This window comes from Oryzias latipes, chromosome 4 (assembly GCF_053564925.1).
Source record: "Oryzias latipes strain Hd-rR chromosome 4, Olatipes_Hd-rR_3.1".
Classification (NCBI taxonomy): domain Eukaryota; kingdom Metazoa; phylum Chordata; class Actinopteri; order Beloniformes; family Adrianichthyidae; genus Oryzias; species Oryzias latipes.
The window spans coordinates 16823966-16844565 of NC_136240.1; the positions used below are offsets into that span (position 1 = coordinate 16823966).

The 20600-nt window shown below is 40.8% G+C and overlaps 1 protein-coding gene across 5 annotated transcripts in view; it reads right to left on the reverse strand.

The window, feature by feature from the left end:
- The window catches only part of dennd1b (DENN/MADD domain containing 1B), a 105806-nt gene that overhangs the window by 33389 nt on the left and 51817 nt on the right, over window positions 1-20600 (reverse strand). For 3 of the 5 annotated variants that reach the window (XM_078945883.1, XM_011474042.4, XM_078945884.1), the window contains exons 7-13: window positions 19423-19503; window positions 18113-18172; window positions 14502-14555; window positions 13854-13964; window positions 5186-5286; window positions 3336-3381; window positions 1954-2055 (exon numbers count right to left, since the gene is read on the reverse strand). In XM_078945883.1, coding sequence (XP_078802009.1) covers window positions 1954-2055; window positions 3336-3381; window positions 5186-5286; window positions 13854-13964; window positions 14502-14555; window positions 18113-18172; window positions 19423-19503 — 555 coding nt within the window. The remainder of the gene's footprint in view (window positions 1-1953; window positions 2056-3335; window positions 3382-5185; window positions 5287-13853; window positions 13965-14501; window positions 14556-18112; window positions 18173-19422; window positions 19504-20600) is intronic. The other 2 variants (XM_011474043.4, XM_078945885.1) reach the window with 1 other exon arrangement.

The following is a 20600-nucleotide window of genomic DNA, read 5'->3' on the forward strand; positions in this document are numbered from 1 at the left end:
TATATCCATTCAAACGGATTGTAAAATGTTAAAGGAAGAAAAATCATTTTGTTTCGGGTCTTGAGTGTGAACACCAGAGTGTAGCCGGCGAGAATCAGACGGCTGGTTTTAGCAGCTCAGAAACGACATGCAGCAGCTCAGCCCCAACAGAGAGTCGCTCAGCATTTAATCATGATTTTAGGCTCCAGCTCGACATGATGCACAAAGCCTCAAACATCTTATTGTGTGTAAACAGCAACATCAAATGCCATGTGGCGTGTCCTCTTCACTAACAAGCAAACTAACAAGAGACCTGGAATTCCTCTCAATTAGTACCTGCTCGCTTTGTTATTAATCTACCAGCTCCAGTGAAAAGATAAAAGACGACAGGAGGAGAAAAAATCTGAATAGGAATAAAAATCAACAATAATAACAATTTGTTCTGATAAATATATTAATGCAAGGGAAGTTTCAGGTGGTATAATTTGACATGATATGTGGGCTATGTTCTGTCATTAGTCAGGAAAAATTGGTGAGTGGGGGATCAAAGAGAAAAGGCACTGAGCCTGCCACTTAATTTATCACACAGCAAAGACAAAGACTTTTTCTCTCTGTCGCCTTTCAAAAGCTCAGACTCTTTTTATGACAAACTCAGTTTGCAATTTAATTTAGGCTTTCAGTCCCTGGGTGCAGAAAACTCGCAGGTAGGAGGTGAGAAGAAGGTATTGTATCCAGACAGACACGCAGGCGAAGCAGCAAGGAGTGCAAACAGCGGGCGCAGGAAACGTCCGGGCTGGCGGGAAGTGCAGTGAGAGAAAGACAAGGAGGCAGACAGGTGCCACGAAACCCGAGCAGTCAGGGAAGCAATAAGGCAGGCGGGCAGAACTGAAAGTCGGCAAAAAAAGTATATAGCAAAGTGTGGAAAAGACCGAGGCATTCAGACGTGCTTGCAGTCGGTGCAGAAAGAACATCAGGAGAACCAGAGAAGTGTGGGAGTGTGAGCAGGCCTGGGGTCTGCTGGGCAGTGGATTGAATTATGTACTGCTGGCGAGGCAGGCGTCCAGTAGTTGGTGGAACCTGAGTACACAGTGTGAGCAGCGTGGGTAATGGAGCATCCACAGCCTCAGCTGGGATCTCAGTGCCTCACTGAGGAGCTTTAATGCACACACTGTGAAGACTAAATAAACAAACAGATTCCTGCTTTGACAAAGACAAGAGACAAACACGTCTGGTTGTTGTTTTTTTTTCTTTTTTCTTCCTTTTTGGCTGTGGAAGTGTGTGAATGTGTGTACACGTGTGAGTGACCCTGACGCCGTGGCGATGCTTCCTGCAGCACTGACCAACGCCGGTGCTCCATTAATTAAAGAGATGATGCGCTGGCAGGTGGCTACACTGCCCACACTGGTAATTGGCCCCTTTCTTCCCACTCTCTCCCCCCACAAAATCCCCCATCTCTGTCTTTTCTTTTCTTTTCCCTGCCTTGTTCCCTCCTCCCATCTCCCGTTCTCAGAAACGTGCCAGTGGGCAGGCAGAAACGCAAGACTTTGTGAAATAATGATTAGAATGGATGGAGATGAAGGGAAGGGAGTTTCACATTTTCCCACAAGCCTCTGATGGTTGGGGAATGCTGTTTGCCTTCAAGCGTCATACGACGCAACGGGAGTTTACTTTAGACAGCCACAATCTGAGGAGCCAGAACTGCAGTCATTAATGATGTGGGGAGGGGACACAGCCATACTTTGACAAGTTTCTGGATGTGCGTGTGTTTCTGCGTGCATGCATGTGGGCAGAAATCAGACTGGAAAACCAAAGAGTGTGTCTGGTGCAACAGAAGCTCCATTTGAAAAAAATAAAGGGGGGAAAATATTGCTTGATTTAATTTAATTTCTCGTTTCATTTGTACGGAGACAATAAAAGCGGATTGAGTAGGAAAACTACTTTCACGTAAGTTTTTTCTGTGCATGTGTGTCTCACCACATCACTCGGCAGGTTGTGCAGGTCATCAAATGGAGTCTCAAGGGTGTTTGTGTCCACATTCAGAATGATCACATCCTCCAGTGATCTACTGCGTACTCTCTGCAACAAGAAATGTAATGTAATGTACAATATTCAAAATATGAGTAGACGTTTTTTTTCCCAATAACAAACATCTTACATTTTTTAGGATTTATTTATTTATTTTTTGGGGGGAAAATTTGTCACAAATTACTTGATTGCTTCTTTTATTCTCTGCATTTTCTTTTCAAGGCAGACCATATTTAGCTGTCAAAACACATTTTGTCTACACAACAAAGACTAACAATAAAAAAAGAAAGATAAAAACTCAGGAGATATTTTCAAATCTTCGAGTTCTTTAAGTATAAAGACGAGAAACTTCATGTAGAAAAGTTAAATTTACCAAAAAATAAATAAAAAAATCTAAGCATCTTCACTTCAACATATACAAAAACAAGAAAACAAAATGAAAAATGGCACATTTGGACACTTTCCTGTTGCCAAAATCCCATGCATCAACAACACACTGATGCTTTTCTGTGTTGTGAGCATCCTGATGGCAACAAATTCAACAATTATTTCAGAATGGTGCGGGAGGATGCAGGCAGGTGTGTGCGTGTGTGTGTGTGGGGGGGTGCGCCCTGTGTGAATTTCTAGTTTGTCACTTTTGTGACAGCCTGTGCAGCGGAGGCTCACATGCTGATCTGGACTAATTATGTAGTGGCGGAAAGAAGGTCTGTCACGGATGCAGAGTGTGATAAATACTGCCACTGCCACAACTGTCAGCCGAATATCACACACACATGCGTGCAAACGAACACGTATGCATTGCATTAAAAGTGTGTGCTTAGCTACACAGGCACACACACACAAACATACTAAAAGTTACACACATGTGCAAATGCTTGCATTATTGCGTCACACGTTAACAATAGCAGTACTGATGCCTCCTATCCAGCACCGGGTTCAAAAATGAAGAAGAAAAAAAAGCTCTTTGTTTGCCGTTTTCTTTTTTTGGCTTTCTTTCTAGCTTGTCTTTTGTCTTTTGTATGTCTAGAAGAGAATGCACACAACTCAAGTAAATAAAGGGGCAAATAGAAAAAGCAGATCAATTGTATTTATACTTCTTTTAAATCCACAAAGAAAGAGAAATGTAAAAGGAACAACTTTAGCTCCTTTAAGAAAATATTTAAAGTAAATAAATGTTTGGGGGGGGGAAAGTACTTTAATCTATAGTAATCAGATTTAAGTTAAAGGAAACCACATTAATTTTTCAAACTGTTTCCATTTATTTACAAAAAGTATAACAAAACATGTATTTATATATATGTGATCATATATTTATAATACACAAAACATACCTCTAACAGACTGAGATGAACTCCCACAAAGTACGGCATGGGGGCACTGTGGACAGAGCGTATAACAAGTCCGTAAATACTGGCAGAATAATAATAATAGCGTAGTCATAACAACATATCAATGCATGTATTCTGTGCATTTTATCCCTTTTTGTTGTGTTGCTTTGTTTTTCTCTTTTATATAACAGGCATTTATATATGTTAAGAGAAAGTTAAAAACAAAGTCTGAAACATGAAGCTCATCAAAACACTGGACAGGTGGGAATTTCACAGAAACCATAGTGAAAGAACAAATTGACATTGTACAATTTTATACTCATCAAACACCCTTTTTTGTCCAGAAAAAGTTTGTTTTTATTCACAAAAAAATCGTAAGCTTTTGTGTTTCAGCAGGAACATTCTGGGCAGAACATGTGATTTTAAACAACACAAGACGGTTGTTAACTGAGCTCCAGTCTGAAGAGAACAGCTTGTTGCTTGTGGTTGAAGCCAAGTGGGTAATTTTGAATACCAAAGGTGGATCTGTGGTTGCTCCAAGGTACAAATGTGGACGTCTATAAGTGGGAACAGGGCATGCTACACAAACCATCTCAAAAAAAAAAAAAAAAAAAAGGTATTTTTCTTACAGTGCACTTCAAGAAAATATCTATTCAATGGAATATTTGTAACAGCTATGATATAGGTGTTTGTTGTAGATTTGAAGAGTTCTTTCCCTACATCAAAAGAAATTCTTTCAGGAGAAACAAGGGGAAAATGTTAAAACTCAATCACCTCCTGACTCTAGAGGTCAAAAGTGGGAAAGATGTATTCAGAGATTGACTTTATCAAAGATTCATTTTTTCTTCCTTCCTTAATTGGCAGCTTTAGAAATCTTGGATTCTAATATTTCCTCAACCAGGCTCCTTTATAACATCATCAAAAACAGTGCTGACAGGGACCGTGTCTATAATGTTGACAAAGGCTGGAATAATCAGGTAGTTTGGGGTTCAGCGTATTTATTCCCAGACAGACTGAATCAGAACCCACAGGCTGGTAATCAACTTAAAGTAACAGAAAAACAAACAGCAGGCCCGGGGCTCTGTACTGTAGCTGCTGCGATCTTTTTATAAATTTCATTTTAGTTTAGTAGAGCAGCGACTTTCAAAAACTGTACACGCATTGGCAAACACACGTGGAGCTTCTAATAGGATTTAGCTTTGCAACTGGTGTATGGAGAACACGGCTCTTATTGAATAAGATAATGATGAGTCTTGGTTGGAAATCACATTTCAGTGCCAGTGATGAATAGTATCTTTAAGCTGATATGTCCCTCGTGGTAAGCGCCATACTGTATGAACTGTTTGAGAAAAAAAAAAAAAAAAGTTCCTTTTATATGCACCGGCTTCCCCACATGTACATTAAACATGTACTGATCTGACCTGAATGTAAGCAGATTGTAGATGAGCTCTTACTTCTGCCCTCCGTTCAGTCTCAATCAAGTCCGTTCAGATTTGTTGGATTTGCGCTGGATGGGTTGTAATGAACCCCTGAGAGAGCTACCATGATGAGAGAGCGCTGCTAATACTGGAATGAAATATAGAGCAAGGTAATCCAGGCCTTTCATTATGTCGAGAAAGCGCACCACAGGAGTATGCGCAAGAACATGCAGAACGAGTGGGAGAATGTGTGAACAAGTGTGGCTGCAGCTTTACGCCGAGCCTTTTAGTGGCAGAGTTTGATGCGTAACTGTTGCATAGCGTCCTGGTATTTGTTTAAATGTCTGATATATATGTTTGTGCAGAAATGTAATGACAGAGTCGCAGAAATAAAACATTTTTGTGTACGTGTCTGTTTGAGGTGCTCGGCCTTACCAGCAGTAGTCCAGAAGATGCGGAGGCAGCACAGGGATGAAGATGTGCTGCCAGTACATAGGAAAGAGTAATGCAGCCGCACCATGGACACACGCCGTTAACTACAGGGAGATCAAGAGAGCACAAAGTCAGCTAAACTTACCAGGACTGTGCAAACAAGGAAAAAGTGCAAGGAAAAAAACTCCATGTATGCTCAAACTAGGTTTTGCCTTTTCACAACTGGAAAGAAAATAATTACAACTGTAAAAAAAATGTTTTAATATAAAAAGTGTATCTAATATACATAAGTAAAGAAATGGATTTTATTTCAAAAAGTTAAATGCTTTTATTAAAACTATTAAATACAGTTTATTGAAAAGAACACAAAAATTATAGGGAAAAAGTGGAAATTCATCTTTAAGCATCAAAAACTTACATCATTAAAGAAAGACATCCAAAGAATTACTTCAAGACTGCTTTATACACAATTACTTGAACTTAAAAAATGAACTTTTCTGCCTTGACCTGCAACAAGACAACAGAGGGCCAAAAAAGGCCCGACAGTAACCATAGAAATTTGAATTACCCCAACTCCTACCACACTAAAATTAATGGAGAAAAAAAGGAATAATTAACCTCTTTTTCAACAAATAATGAGAAGCAATCATGTGTGGATGACACGGTTTTTCAAAGATGCTTTTGACATTGTTAAACTAATATTACACAGTGAATTAAAGCTATTGTCTCCCATTGTCTTAAAACCAGCATCCCCCTATTGACATCAAATCACATAAAAAGCCTGCTGTAGTAATGACCTGCAGCACACACACACAGACACACAGACAGAGCAGGAGACAGAGGCGTTAGCTCATCCCCCAGATTAAAATAACATGATTAAATATGGAAAGAGAACAGAGGTCTGAGGGGCTCCTGCGGGACTTCATTAGGGCAAATTGCCAAAGAATGAAACATGAGTTAGCCAAGAGAGACTGCGGGCTAGGCCAATACCGCCGGGACCCCGGAGCAGCAGCCACTGTTATACCGCTGCAGCTTCACAGTCGATGTGTGAAGCGGACACACACTATCACACACCAACAACTACTGGGAGACCTCCCGCTCGCTGACACATACTGTGTCACAACTGACCGGCCAAAAGCGGGAGAGCATGGTCACTGAAAACAATCGCTGCCAGGGGAGGAGGAAGAGGACCACACCCCTCTTCATCCATCCTCAATTCAAGCCTGGATGTCTGTAAAACTCACTTCACGTGTGTTCTGGCGTGCATGCCGCTACCTCCCTGCCTGCTTTTTTAACTGCATTCATTTTTCAAATCAGCAGGAAAAAAAACAATGTGGTTTTTTTTTCTTATTGTCTCTCATACAAACACTCCCACAATACTTAAGACTTAATCAACATTTAATTGGTGTCTTGCTCTGTGTATCTGCATATGCATATTTCCGTTTCCTGCTGTCTTGAAATAAAACAACAGTGCCACGCTCCTGTCAGGATTAATTTCTCTGGCAAACAATTGTTTTTCGCTAATTCGGAAAATAAATCAATGCAATGAATATTAATGAAAGAAATAAAAGTGAGGCACTTGGTGGAAAAGTGACTATCAGAACTATCATATCATCCTTCCTCCTGTGAAGCAATGATGGTGTGGGGCCATTAAATCCTGATGAAGAGAGATCACTAATATGTAGATGCATGTGCACATGTGTGTGCGCATACACACACAATGAAGAGCCAACAGGCTGGTGTGTTCCTCCTGTGAGAGTGTGAGACAAGCCCCAGCCATTTGCTGGTACCAGGAGGTAATGGCACAGAACACTTCGCTAACCAACTCCAATTATCTCCACTAGGGCTCAAGGTGAGCCCCCCAACTGGCATGATTTACTCCCAGGTTGAAAGTGAAAACAGGATACTCTGCTCTCTTTTTCTCAGGCTGTGTGACTGAGCTCGGGGGAGTTGCCAAAGAAGGGAGTCCGAAACTAAGATTATGATTTATAATGTAAATCTAGATTTCACTTTTCTTTCATTTGTTATCTCCACAGAGATGAAACAGCAGTGGGCCGCAGATAAGGTAATGTGAAGGGAACTACACAGGAATGCCTCGCATATTTGCTTCTACAATTTAGATTAATACAAATCCTCTGTGCGGGTTTAAGAACAAACGAGGCAAAAAGTAGACGGAACACAAACGAAATTAAATGAAAAGAAAAAAAAAATCATACCACTATTTTTTTCTTCATGGGGGGGGGGGGGGGGGTCACATGTGAGTGGGTCATGAGAGGCTAAGGCTGATAAAATATTTGCCAGGCTGATAAATAATAGATGAGTGGAGCCAAATGGCTTACACGCTCCACAAAAGACCTAGGTGCTTAATATTCCATTCAATGGAGAATCACAGATACAGTCCCCAAGAACAAATACAGGATTAGGTGCTGGGTCCAGTCCTCAGGGACCGAGGCTCTGCCCGGTAATGAGGGGCTGCCTGACTCTTACACCATGTGTGTGTGTCGCCCCCCCCCCCCCGCCCTTCCTCCTCTGAGAGCAGCTAACCGATTATACAGCGACAGCCTGCTTCAAAAAGCAGTCAAGGTCTTTGGTTCTGCCCTGAGAGCTTTTTAGTGTGCTGCGGCTCAGATACAAAGTGCCCACACTAACACGGTTTCTTCCAGACACATTCAGCGAGACCAAAGGAAGGACAGGGAGGAACGAGACAGACAAAAAGACAAAAGTTGGAGAGGAAAGACGAATGAGGAGAAACAACTGGAACTAAACAATTTAGAGAGGTAGAACTAAAATTAAGCTGAGCTCAAACAACCCTTTTAACAAGACGAGCCTTGCTGTTTGTTGTGTACATAATTTACACTAATGTTGCAGACCATGCACTTCTAAGAAAAGAAATTTGAATATCAGTTGGCTTACATAGTTGTTTAAACATCAAATGAATGTAACATAAATAAGTCAAAAGTTTTTCCTTAGCCTTTTTACTCTTGGACAGTTATTATCCAGTAGTCTGAATAACTTTTAAAGGCAAATTCTGAATTTTTCTCTATATTTGTGTAAGCGACACTTTTCTTTTTTTCCAACTCTTATTTTCTTCTTTTTGTTTATTGAAAACAGCATCTGTACATGTATCACACTAATATGCAGAACTAACAAAGGGGTTCATCAAACCTACAGCATCTCAGGCAGCCTAAGGGTTATCAAACTTCTTCTTTCATATTCAATTTCACAACCACCAGAATAGCAACAAAAACTTCTACAGCAGGACTTTTGCAGAGGATTAAAACAGCCAAAGCATCTCGCACAAGCCGGAGGTCTGAGTCTGGCAGAACGACTTAGTAATTACATGCAAACAGATATTCTCCTTTAATGCTCGACATTTAAAATATGTATCGTTTGTTTTAAAATAAGGGCAATTTTATTAGAACTGAAAAGACATTGTGTTTGGTGTACTTTTCAAAAGTAAATCTGGCTTGGGACAGCAAATCAAATCAAACTTTATTTATAAAATAGCGCTTCTCATGCATTTTGTGCAGCTCGAAGCGCTTTAACATTAAAAACACACAATATTACAGTAAAAACCCAACCCACCCTTCACCGTTCCCACTCCCCTCCGTTAAAACATATGACCCACCCACGGCCCCCCCATGTACAAATAATAATGGCTATGTAACTTTAAATAAATTAATAAATAAATAAGCAAACAAACAAGTAGCACACAGAAAACTGCCAACAAAACTCAGTTTATATAAAAACAAACTACATAACAATTTTTTTTTTCCATGAAAAACTTTGTAAACTGGCTCTAATTTTATTCATATTTTCTCAAAAACTAATTTGTAAAAAGCATATTTAGTTTTTTTTTTAAACATTTCTAAATCTTCTAAGATAATTCCATGTTTTTTAAAAATTTAGTTCCGTCTATTCCTGCAGGAAGGGTTAACCCTAACCCCACAGGAGAACAATGACCTTTTAAAAAAAAAAAGAAAAAAAAAAGAAATTCACACCTAATACAACAGAAAACCTCTAAATTTTCAACTTTAACTTTATAGTGTTGCCAGGAGACACGGTGTATAATTTAACACGTTTCATGTTATAATACCAATTACATTTCATAATCCACACGGACTGATAGAAGGGTTGAGGTAAAAATCTGAAGGGACACTGACAGGGTGATTTCATTGATTTTAGACAACAAACACTGACTGAATCCTGTTAACAGGACTTCCAGTTTTTACATGTTAAACCCAATGATGTTTCATGAGTGGTCGAACAGCTCAGTTTGTTAAGCGCAGGACTCGAACCTGGAAAACCAGGGGTTGAATCTCAGGGGGCAGAGATGAGCTTCATCCAGAGTGGGTCCTTGGTCAAGAGCCTTTGCACTACTGCCTAACAATTTAGCCACTAGGGGGGGACCAAGTCTGTGTCTCCCTGTGCTGGTCCACAGCCCGGATAAAATACAGGGTTGTGCCAGAAAGGGCATCTAAAGTAAAAATCTGCCAAACCATCGGTGCAAATTGGTGAAAAACTGATTTTGCTGTGGCGACCCTTGAAGGAATGTGCCGAAAGGTGAACAACAATCCATTCCCGATGAACTTTCGACCATGTTAGCCATGGTCATACTGAGCCACAATGGCACCACAAGTAAATGATTGGGACTTAAGGCAGCAGCCTCAGGAGTCTTTGCATCAACCAGCATGAAACTGGTTCCCATCCATGGCGGCTCATTCCAATCTGTTTACGATGAACAGCTCATATTGGAAAAAAGAGCTTTTCCATTCAGACAAAAAAGAAATAAATAAATAAAACTTTGCATCGACAACGAAAAATGTTAAATCCTAAAATCTCCATTGTCAGTGTTTTATAAGGAATTAAAATGGAAGTTGTGTCTAGCCAGTCTTTCATGGCTTATTATAACATTCAAAACAATCGTTTTTTTGCAAATATCTACAATCTACAATATGTACATCTACAATGATATGTGACCCTAACAAGTGTTCTTATTGAACACTTTTTGGCTTACAAGTTGACTTTTGTTCTCGACACATATTCTCCAAATTCTTCTTTCAGATGGATTCCCCCCCCCCCCAAAAGTTTTCATTTCTTTGTTTTCCTGCTCTCCTCCTGCTGTCCACTGCTACATCATCCTCATTTATCCTGTTACTTTAATGCTGTGTTGTCGTCGGTCTCCTCTCTTCCACATGCTGTCTAAGTCACCAATTACCCACGCTCTGCTGCTTTCTCTGTTGACAAACGTTGGTGTCAGGCCTGATTACATGCAGTTGTGCCACAAACAGGTAGGTGGCACCAGCAGAGGCCACGCAGGACAGTTCAGGTAACAACTAACACCTGGCCTCCTACGCAGCAAAACAACAATTCAGTCTCCGGCAGAAAGCATAAGGTACAAACACCTGTAGTTGCAGGCGGTACATGCAGCCTGATTCCCTGTAAAGAAAAAAACTCACAAACACCCTCTGTGTGAACACTCGCACATACACGGCTTCGGCAACACAACTGGCACCTCAAGAAACATGGCACGAGGAAGAGTTAAGTCTGCTGAGGACAAGCAGGAGGATGTGTTGAGGGAGGAGGGGGAGAAGGATGATGTCCTGATGTACTGCAGATGCCCAACAACAGAGAGATGCATTAAGAATCCCAGGAAGAGGGAGGCAAACTCAGAAAGAAAAAGTGGTGTAACTAGCGAGTGAGAGATTGATGGTTGGAAAATAACATGTCATAGAGAAAGAATAACTAAGATGGAGAGAAATGAGACAGGCAGAGAGAAGCAGAGGAAAGAGAGGAGAGGAACAACAGACGAAAAAGCTGGAAACAGAGAGACAGCTGGCACTCTAGGGCACGGTGGATGGATAGCTCCTTGTTAGCATAGGCCCTGACAGCCTGATGAGAGGGCTGCTGTCAGCCAGCGCTGGGGCCAGACTGTGAGAGCTTGGGCTATAGGCTGGGCTGAGGCTGGTCTTAAAAGCTGGGGGGCCTCGGCAGATAAAAGACACAGGGGGTGGCGAGGGTCCTCCCAACTGACTAGTTAGAAGAAGGGCCGATACAACCCCATTATACGGGCCTATGACAAGGCTGCACGCTTGAGTGGCTCCCGCCCCCGCACCACCGCAAAGCAGCTTTTTAAGAAACAGTGGTATCGTTCACTTCGGTCACAAAACAGCCATAAGTCAACCGACGCATTGTTGTGAGGTCATGATTTATTTCTTTGCTTTCGACCGCTTGTGAGAGGCAGCCACCGTGCTGGCTTCACTGGAGCCTCCATCGCAGGTGCCGCTCAGTGCAGACAGACTACATAAATTTGCACACGCAGGGAAGGCAAAAAATAGCTGTGTGATACTAACAAGACCGAGAATTACAGAAATACTACCTGTCCATCCAGAAACTGCTCACACCCACTTTTGCAAACACTCATGCAAACTTTGACATCAATTACACAACTTTAATTCTTTAAGGTGTTTGATCACATGACAGTGGTGTGGCTAATGAGTCCGTATTTATACGCAAGAATTATGGCAGCCATTTTCACTCGAACTTAAGAGGTCAATCTGCCTCAACAGCAAAAATAACACATCAGAGGAGCTGTAATAACACTGGGTCTGCAAGTAATCCCTGTGGGGATGTGAAAATACCTTTGTACTCCAGTGCCTGGCATATATCGCACAGGAACCAAAACAAAACAGGTCTCCATGAGGAAGATAGATGGATAGATGACTGACTGAAGAATTGCACAGGATAAAAGGCTCACAAAGGTAAAGGTCTGGAAGAGAGGCTCCTAAAATATCCTGTCGGCATATATTTGTTGTAAAAACAAGGCACGATTTGTCTTGGCGCGCCAGAAAACTGTAAATCACAGTCAAAAATCACCTCCATCCACCTCTACCAGCTAAAAAGAAAAACACCCTGACCTCAGAGTCTGATCATTTACATCATGTACTGTTTATGTCACAGGATGCTGTGAAAACCCTCAGAGCTGCCCGTCTGAGGAGCTGAGGGGAGACAGGTGCAATTCTCAGAGGGATGAGTAATCTTTTCAGCTCCTCCTGATTATAGCTCCTGTGGGAGACCTTGGGAACTGCTCCCTCCTGCAGCCAACACCACAACAACCCCCTGGCTGTTAAGTGTTCAGCAAACTTGTTGATAGGACGGCAGGAGCAGCTACACCGCAGATACAGAAAGAACTTGGATGACATCACTTCCCTCTCCCATCTCATCTGTCATAAACATTCAGCTCTGCCTCATCCGCCGCAAAGATAACGGAAAAGGAGATGGAATGAGGAGCAGAGGGAGGTAAAGGGGGAGAAAGACACACAAAGATTTCCTCCTTCATATGAGCAGACAGGAAAAAGCGGATTTGAATCAGTTGGGACAGCTTGGGCATGTTATAAGTGATAATTGAGAGCATTTTGGACATCAATACATTGCAGTTACATAAACACAGAGCTATGTGATACATCTATAAATTGAATTTCACAGATTGTTAAAACCCATCACACTGAAGGAACTATCAACTACAAATTATCTATTTGTAAGAAATGCATACTTTTTATGCTGAGCATGGACCCACTCCAACTAACATTGTGTTTTTAGTGTTTTTAACATGTTCTTGGGGCTTTTTTTCTCACTATGGAGGGCATTTATAAAGAAAGTTCCAATTAAAAATGCATTTCTGAGTATTTCTTTGTTTAAATCGTTGTAAATTAGGACCAGATGAATAAAGGCCATTGGCAAAAGCTTGTAGCAGTGGCGGAGATGTGACAATCGGTGAGCCACAAGCTCCCTGCGCCGCTCCATTCAGATGCATCCATTTGCAGACAAATAGATCCATGGACATCTTTGTTAGCGGGGGAAAGTGTAAACACATGGATGGCTGGGAAATGGGGGCCTGCTTACTCCACACTTTCAATTCCACTCACAACTTGAAGACGAATTTCTGATCAACTACTGCCGTTCTGCAGAAACTATGTTCTAAAATATGACTCAGCTTTTTAAAATTTTGGCTAAAGACTGCATAATCATAACTAAAACACCACTTGAAACCCTTTAAAATAGATCAAAAGAAGTGAGACTACAGGAAAAGCTTTATGTAGAAAATCTTTTCTACATCACTCTGATAAAAATGAGAATTACCAGAACATGAGAAAAGACTAGGTTAAAAAATGTTATCACAAAAATCTATTATGTATTCTAAAATTAAAAGGGTTATAAAAATTAGACCAAAATAATAATTGGTATTTTCTTGTAGCACTAAAGCCAAAGTCCCTGAACTTTCTCCAGGACACAGACTAGCATGATTTATTTGTTGACAGTGAATCAGCATCTGCCTCACACTCCACACCTTTTTTGAGGTTTTACAGAGAAAAATACTTTGACACAGAAGTTACAGCAGTTTTAAAAAGGTGGTAAAAAGGTCATTTCGCAATATCAAGTCGGGGGGGATTAAGAGTTGTTACACTTTTTTATATCGTTAAGATTAATATCAACAAACAGAAAACAATTTTAAAAAGATGTAAGGATAAAATAAAAAGTCGGGAATACTAATTGCCTTTGACGAGCGTGATTTGGAGTCAGAATTAAAACAAAGATTTTTAGCTGTGTGCTGGCAGATCTACTGCAGAAAGCGTCTGCAGCTGGGAGGAGGACTTGAAGGAAATGGACTCACAGTGCTGAGCTTGCTTGAGGTAATGATGATGCGCCGCTCATGGAGCATGCTGGCATAGAGTTGGAGCATGTTGTTGATGTCCACAGCCACAAAGTACTCTGTCAGATTCCTCTGCAGACAGACAGGAACAGAGATATTCAGGTATATAACAAACTGTCCAAGCACAGCTTGCTTACAGCAAAATGTCAATGATACAGACAGTATGAGTGCCAGAGTGTTCCAAAGAGAGACACAGAGTTCTGGTTCAAGTAGACTTCTATTTCTACAGAAACCATCATACTTTTTTTTTAAGGGAAAAAAAGCAATCGACGTATTATTTCATTTCATTAATCAGACAGTGTCATCTATAAAGCAAATTTGATTTCTAAGATTAATAAATGTCATTTACTTCACTCACATTTAGCTACAGAATTCAACAAAGAACGAGCGCTTAGTTTAAATCCTCTAAGCTAATCATTGAACTTCAACATTAAAAGCAGCAGCACTGCAGGAGATAAACCAGAAACAAGAGGATGATGTAATAATTTCAAACGGTGACATGTGTGGAAGATTAAAAACGATTAGAGGCACAGTTGTACACTCTATAAGGGAGGGATCATTCTTTATCTTCCTCAGTCTCCAATTCTTTGCCTTTCCATGAACACTTACACTCTCAGGGATAGTTGGCAGTCCATTGATATCCGGGGCGATGAAGTAGGAGTGCTGCAACAATACAAACATGGAGGAGAAAGAAGAGGGAAGGTCACAAGTGAGGCATAGCACTCACACAGAAGAGTATGAGGGAAAGAGGGGGAGAAAGAGGCTGTTCACTTTGTTCTATGATTTATGGCTCATCTTCAGCTCTGTCTATATGAATTGCTGAGCTGGTGTCTGAACTGTGGCAATGCTTTTATCAGGCCTGCAGAATAGAGAAAGCTCAATAGCAGTTCAGCTCCCCGTAGACACACACTGGGGTGATGTCTCCGGTGAAAAACTGAGTCTTTATTTAAGCATTAAAAAGATTTGCGGAGTACCAGCACACAGACTAAAGTATGCGTGCACGTGTGCGCATCCACTCAGATCGGCGCTCACACACAAGTTGTTTAGAGGATCATAGAGCTGCCTGTCTCACTTTGGGAAAGCAGGGCAGGTTCAGTGTTCAGATCAAAGGGGCCTGAGAGAGGTGCTGTTTGGAGGTAGACAAACCACCATGAGGAACAAACTATTGTGTCTGCAACACACAAATGCACACCACATCCTTGGAACCCCTGCATTTGCTTAGTTGTTCACTTAACCAAATGTTGCGGTTTGCAGTTTAAATGTATTGAGAAGACAAAAGAAAGGTTCACATGAACACAAATTTTGCAAAAACTTCAGAACTCAGATTAGGACAAAAAGCCAAAATCATCTAGCAAAATGTTAGTGTAGCACACCATTTGTGTTTCCTTTAAAGTCCCACTCCAATCAACTTTGATCTATTTCAAAAACTTATTTTAATTATGACAAAGCCATTTTTAGCTAAATTCTGTGTCGTTTTCCAGGACATAGATTCTGCAGAACGGCAGGAATTTATCAGAAATTCACCTTTAAGTAGTGGACGGGACTGGTGGCACAGAGTGAGCCTGACCCTTTTCCCCATTATCCCTGTGTTTACACTCTCTCCCTCTAGCTTACAGCCCCTCACACCCCTGACCTAACATTACCGGTGCAACTAAAATGCGAGCAACAGTTTTGAAAACAAATACGTTCATGGATCTAGTCATCTACAAGTGGATGGATCAGAATGGAGTCTGCCAACTGTAGCTTCTACATCACTGCTTCAAATTGTACTTTTTCATCTGCTCCTGATTTACAATAATTTAAATAAAGAAATACTCAGAAACACAAATTTAAAATTAATTTTCTTTATATACACGTGGTCCATCATGAGAGAAATGCTACAAAAATATATTTTAAAAAAAATCCACCAAACACACAATTTTCATTGAAGTGGGTCTTTAACACCATCTGTATTTCCTTTAAATGCTATGAATTGATTTATTAATTATTTATTGAGTTGCAGGCGACACAAACGTCACTAGATAGTTAGAGAGTTATGAGAGTTGAGCACCATTTGAAACCTACAGCTAATAAGAAAACAGCATGCACATGTGAATTCAAGCAACCCTCATGGGACTGCACAGATACAACTGTGCTGTTGAAGTCAAAACCTTTTTATCTCCTAAATAAATAAACCTCTGGGTTTTAAAAATGTTTATCACTTGGAAAAGGATTTTAAATGACTAGAACTTCATACTCAGGCTAAAAGTTTATTCACATAATCCTAAAATATCACTTTTGAGGATCTGGAATTCAGTTCAATAATAATGAAAAAGCAATAAAAGACAGACATGTTTGTCTCCTTTGTGATAATGAAACATTTAGATTACAGTAAAACAAACGTAATTTGGGTTGAGTTCATGTTGGGTGATAAATAAAAAAAACTGTTACGTTGATTAAACATTTTGCTTTATTCCCAAAGGGTAAAGGGGGTGTCATGGTTTAAGACAAAGCATTGGTAGGATTTTTTTGGGGGGAAAACTTATTAACATGCTCTAACATCCAGTGCCTTGGGTAGTTTTTTTTTTTTTACTAAAACATAGACAACATTTTGATGCTTGAACCTCTTCTTGGCCTTCTGTAAGGTCAGTTTTCTTTAAATTATGCTAAGTGAATCCTTGCATACTTTTCTTCGGTGGCCCTGAAGTGCAAATCACATCAATAAATCACTCAGCACAAAAACGTATTAAAGATCATAATGCCATTTAAGAAGCAAAACAAATAATTAAAAAAAAAACATTACATTTTAGAAATCAAAACAAAATTCCAGAAACCAAAATATTTTTAAAAATCTGGAGAGAAAAAAAAAAGAGTTTTTTTTAGAAATCAAATAAAAAGTTAAAGGAAACAAAGTACGAAACTGGAAACGGTAGTTTTATGGAACATCGCTGATTGAATGATGACGTTTGTTCTTCTATTCAAGCAGAAGTTCTTTGGCACAACAAATCTTCCAACAGAACATGTTCTGACCACAGCCACTGCAAAAGTACAGTGACTGCTCTATCAGTTCTTTACCACCGTTTGGGTAAAACATCCTTCTGCTTTCCCTCTTCATGATAATTCAAACGCCATCATCCAATCAGGGATGCCCCGTAGTTCCTACCTTTTCCGGTTTATCATTTTGTTTAATTTTGAAACATTTTATATTGATTTCTAGAAATTACCTTTTTTTTTTTTTTTTACGTTTTTGGTGTCTTTTGTTTTGATTTTTAAAATGTAATGCTTTTTTATTGTTTTGCTTTTGGTTGTGATCAATGTTTCAGGGCCATCGTACCCTGCACACCATGAGGGTAAAAAACGATAGCTAATAAATTCAAGTATGAACACTACGAGGTAAAAGTATTCAAATGTTCCATTTAAACTCAATAGTATCATTTTGTTTTACTTCAATTTTCCGATCAAACCTAGGTGCTATTACTGGAAATTCATCTGATATTTAAGCCTTCTAAGGCAACACTGTTTGCTAAAAAGAAAGCCAAACACAGGTGACAAAAACAAAGGCTTGCTATAGAATAATTTATCTAACAAGTGTAGTTTTGGATAAATAAACTGTACTAAAAGATCAGGGATTTGGGCAATACCTCTGAGAATCAGGACAACCATTCAAACCAACACAAAGCAGCTGCCGAATAGCGCATGCTTTGTTCTGCTGTTTTCATGTGCTATGTGAGCTAAATAATGTTCCCCAGTTGGTCTACAAACTCCTATCATTGTGATAATCACAAACCATGCTTCTCGAGACAACTTGGGCTTTCATTGGCTGTTTGCTTGCTTATCTGAATTTTTTTTTTTCTTGTTCTTTCGAAGACTTGTTTATACAAAAACACCAAAAGTGGGTTAACTGGAAAAGCTTCAAGGAGATTTTTTGAGCACAATTGCCTTTGCTTTAAACATAAAGAGAAAGGAAGAAAAAAAAAAACTTTTGATATTCAAAGAGAGAATATAGCAGAGTGGAAGGGCATTAATCATTTACAAAGTTTGATTGTTTTCCAGAGGAGAAGAAACATACACCAAGGCCCAGGATAGTTTGTTTGTGTTATATTTAAGAAGATGGTGAAGATTATTTGGCCAAATTGGAAATCTGCGTCTCCCATGCGATTAGTAGAGAAGCGGCTTCATTTTTCACAGTAGCCTCATTCCCTCCACCCGTCTCTGCCGTTCACTCATTCCCCTCCACTCACCGGCTCCTTGCTTGGCTGATCTCTCAGTACTTGCCCAGTGGCAATATACAACTGCTCATTCTTGCACAATAAGACAGGGAGAAAGAGCAAAACAGGGTTCACACATGAAAGGGGACAATGATCCTTCTTCTTGGCAGCCATGGTAAAGGGAAAAAAAACACTTTAACGGAATAATTCGGCTTCATCAATTAAATATCAAACTAGTGGCTTCTCTGGATACAAGATGAAGCGATCACCTCTGTTCTCTGGGGCTGCTTTTTTCAATAAAGTGTTGAGATTAAGATGAAAACTTTATTCACACACAGTACACAACAGATGTAAAAACTGGCACAAGGAAAAATAAATCACAAGGAATTAACCTTGCAGACCTTTACAACGCATTTATTGATTTTACTGTTTTCTACTCATCCCCCCCCCCCCCCCCCCCCTCTAAATTCATTCCTGTAATTAGATGGGAATTCTTCTGAGACAGTTGCTGCAAAGACGACCAACAGCTAATTGTTCAAAAGAAAAGAGTGATGATCCTCCATGATGAAGGCCAACACTGAAATACTGTTGAACTGCATACAGTGTGGAGTCTTAGTGGGTTAAAAACTGATTATGAGCTTAGCAGACTTCCTGAAAACCTTTACTCTCAGCTTAAACAGGCCAGGCTTATGGAGGCAATTGTTTAATGTCGGAGTTGGAAGCGTTCAGGGGGGATTGTGTCAGAGTTAACTCAAACGCAAGCTCGCTCTGAGGGACCGGGGCTCGTTAGGCCATTTCGGCTTTTGATAAGCAGGAGACACGACGAGCTGTGAGGGGACCCTTCAAGTTCTAGCGTGACCAGTTGAGTTTATCGCATAAAAAACCTGTTAGCACCACTCCTTGTTTCCAAACACAGTACGAGTCCTGAGCCACGTGAGTCCTTTTGTTCCCACCTGGTGTATCTTAACCCCCTCCTGATCTGCACTCGGCATCTCCACTGCCATTGCCTCATTTATTCTCTCCTCCTCTGCACTTTGTCGGCGTCTTCCTCTTTCTGCCTGTCTGCTCAGTTTCCCTTCATTTTAATGCCATCTTCGTCTCGTCTCATTTTCCTTGTGTCAACTTCATTTGAGTTCTCATTATACTTCCCCTTTTTGTCTCCGCTCTTTCTATTATACATTATCTCTTCGGTGTCTCTCATCTTACTTTTAACTACTTCAGCCAACAGTTACCACCTACTCTGATGCAACACTCTGCTGCAGTACCTGTCCCCCTTTCCACTTTTTAATCTCCATTTTAGCTGTCGTGTGTCTTCCATGGAGTAAAATCAGACGTGTACCTACCACACTCAGGTTGACGGGCGTGAAAGGCTTTGGCACAGGCAGCTCATACAGAGAATTCAGCATGTCATTCAAGTCATTTTCCTAAGGGACAAAAACAAACAAAAAGAGGGGGAGAAGAAAAGCACAAGTTAAGATTTTTTACTTGTTTTTGCTGATGGCACAAGTAATACGTCAATCTCAAGCACTGTGTGGGGACGGGCGCTGCAGCAGACCAGAGGGCAATCCTGCAGCGAGGCCTGGAGGGCTCCACAACATCCGACTGACATATGTTTAACGAGAAATGGAGAGGTTAAGAGATGGCTGAGTGTAGCGCTGCAGACGCTTATTATCCAACAGCGCTGATTTACGGCCGGGAGCGGGCTGTCTTTAATTAACAGGGGGTCCCCCCACTCCAAAGACAGGGGTCTTCAGAAGCCGTCGGAAAGCTAGTTCCACCACAAAACAGGCCTTCAGATAATTCTCCCAGTGTTTATGAGATCTTTGACATGTCTGCTGTTTACATCGCCGGTTGCATGGCTAAAAAACTGGAAAACAGTGATGTGACGACAATGTGTTCCAACAACTGGAAACATGGAAGTTCGATGCTTCTGTCCTTTCCAACTGTCCTCTCAAGGAAGTTTGTTTTTGTTCTGGCCAAAAGCCGATGCTTCTGCAAGGAAGTAAATGCGTGTGCGCCAGCTTCAGGGAAATGGAGGCAATGGGCGGCAATACACAGTTAAGGGGAGGAAGGCTAAGAGGGAGGGGTGTTAGGGTGTGTGCAATCGAACAGCCTCCTGTCATGAGAGGCTCAATGCTCACACGCATGGTCAGCAACACGGCCTGGGGAAACAGTTCATTTACCCTTCTCCTTAAACCCTCATCGCTCTTCTGTCTTTCCTCGTCTGTCAACATCTCCCTCTCGCCTGGAACGGACAGTGGGGTAAATAGAAACCAAATCATGCACACAAACATTTCAGTTACCCAGAATGTGGAGCAGCCTCTCTTCTCCCGACTCACAAACTCCTCCATTTGTCTTTTTCCTTTTTAATCCCTCATCGGATTATTCCACTGACTTCCTCTCTGTGTTGCAGAACTGCGTGCATGTGTGCTGATTGTTTATGTAATAGGACCGTCTATTTTAGTCCGACACTTTGTCCTGATCACTGTTCCCCGAGGATGCTGGGAGAAGCAGGGACTAC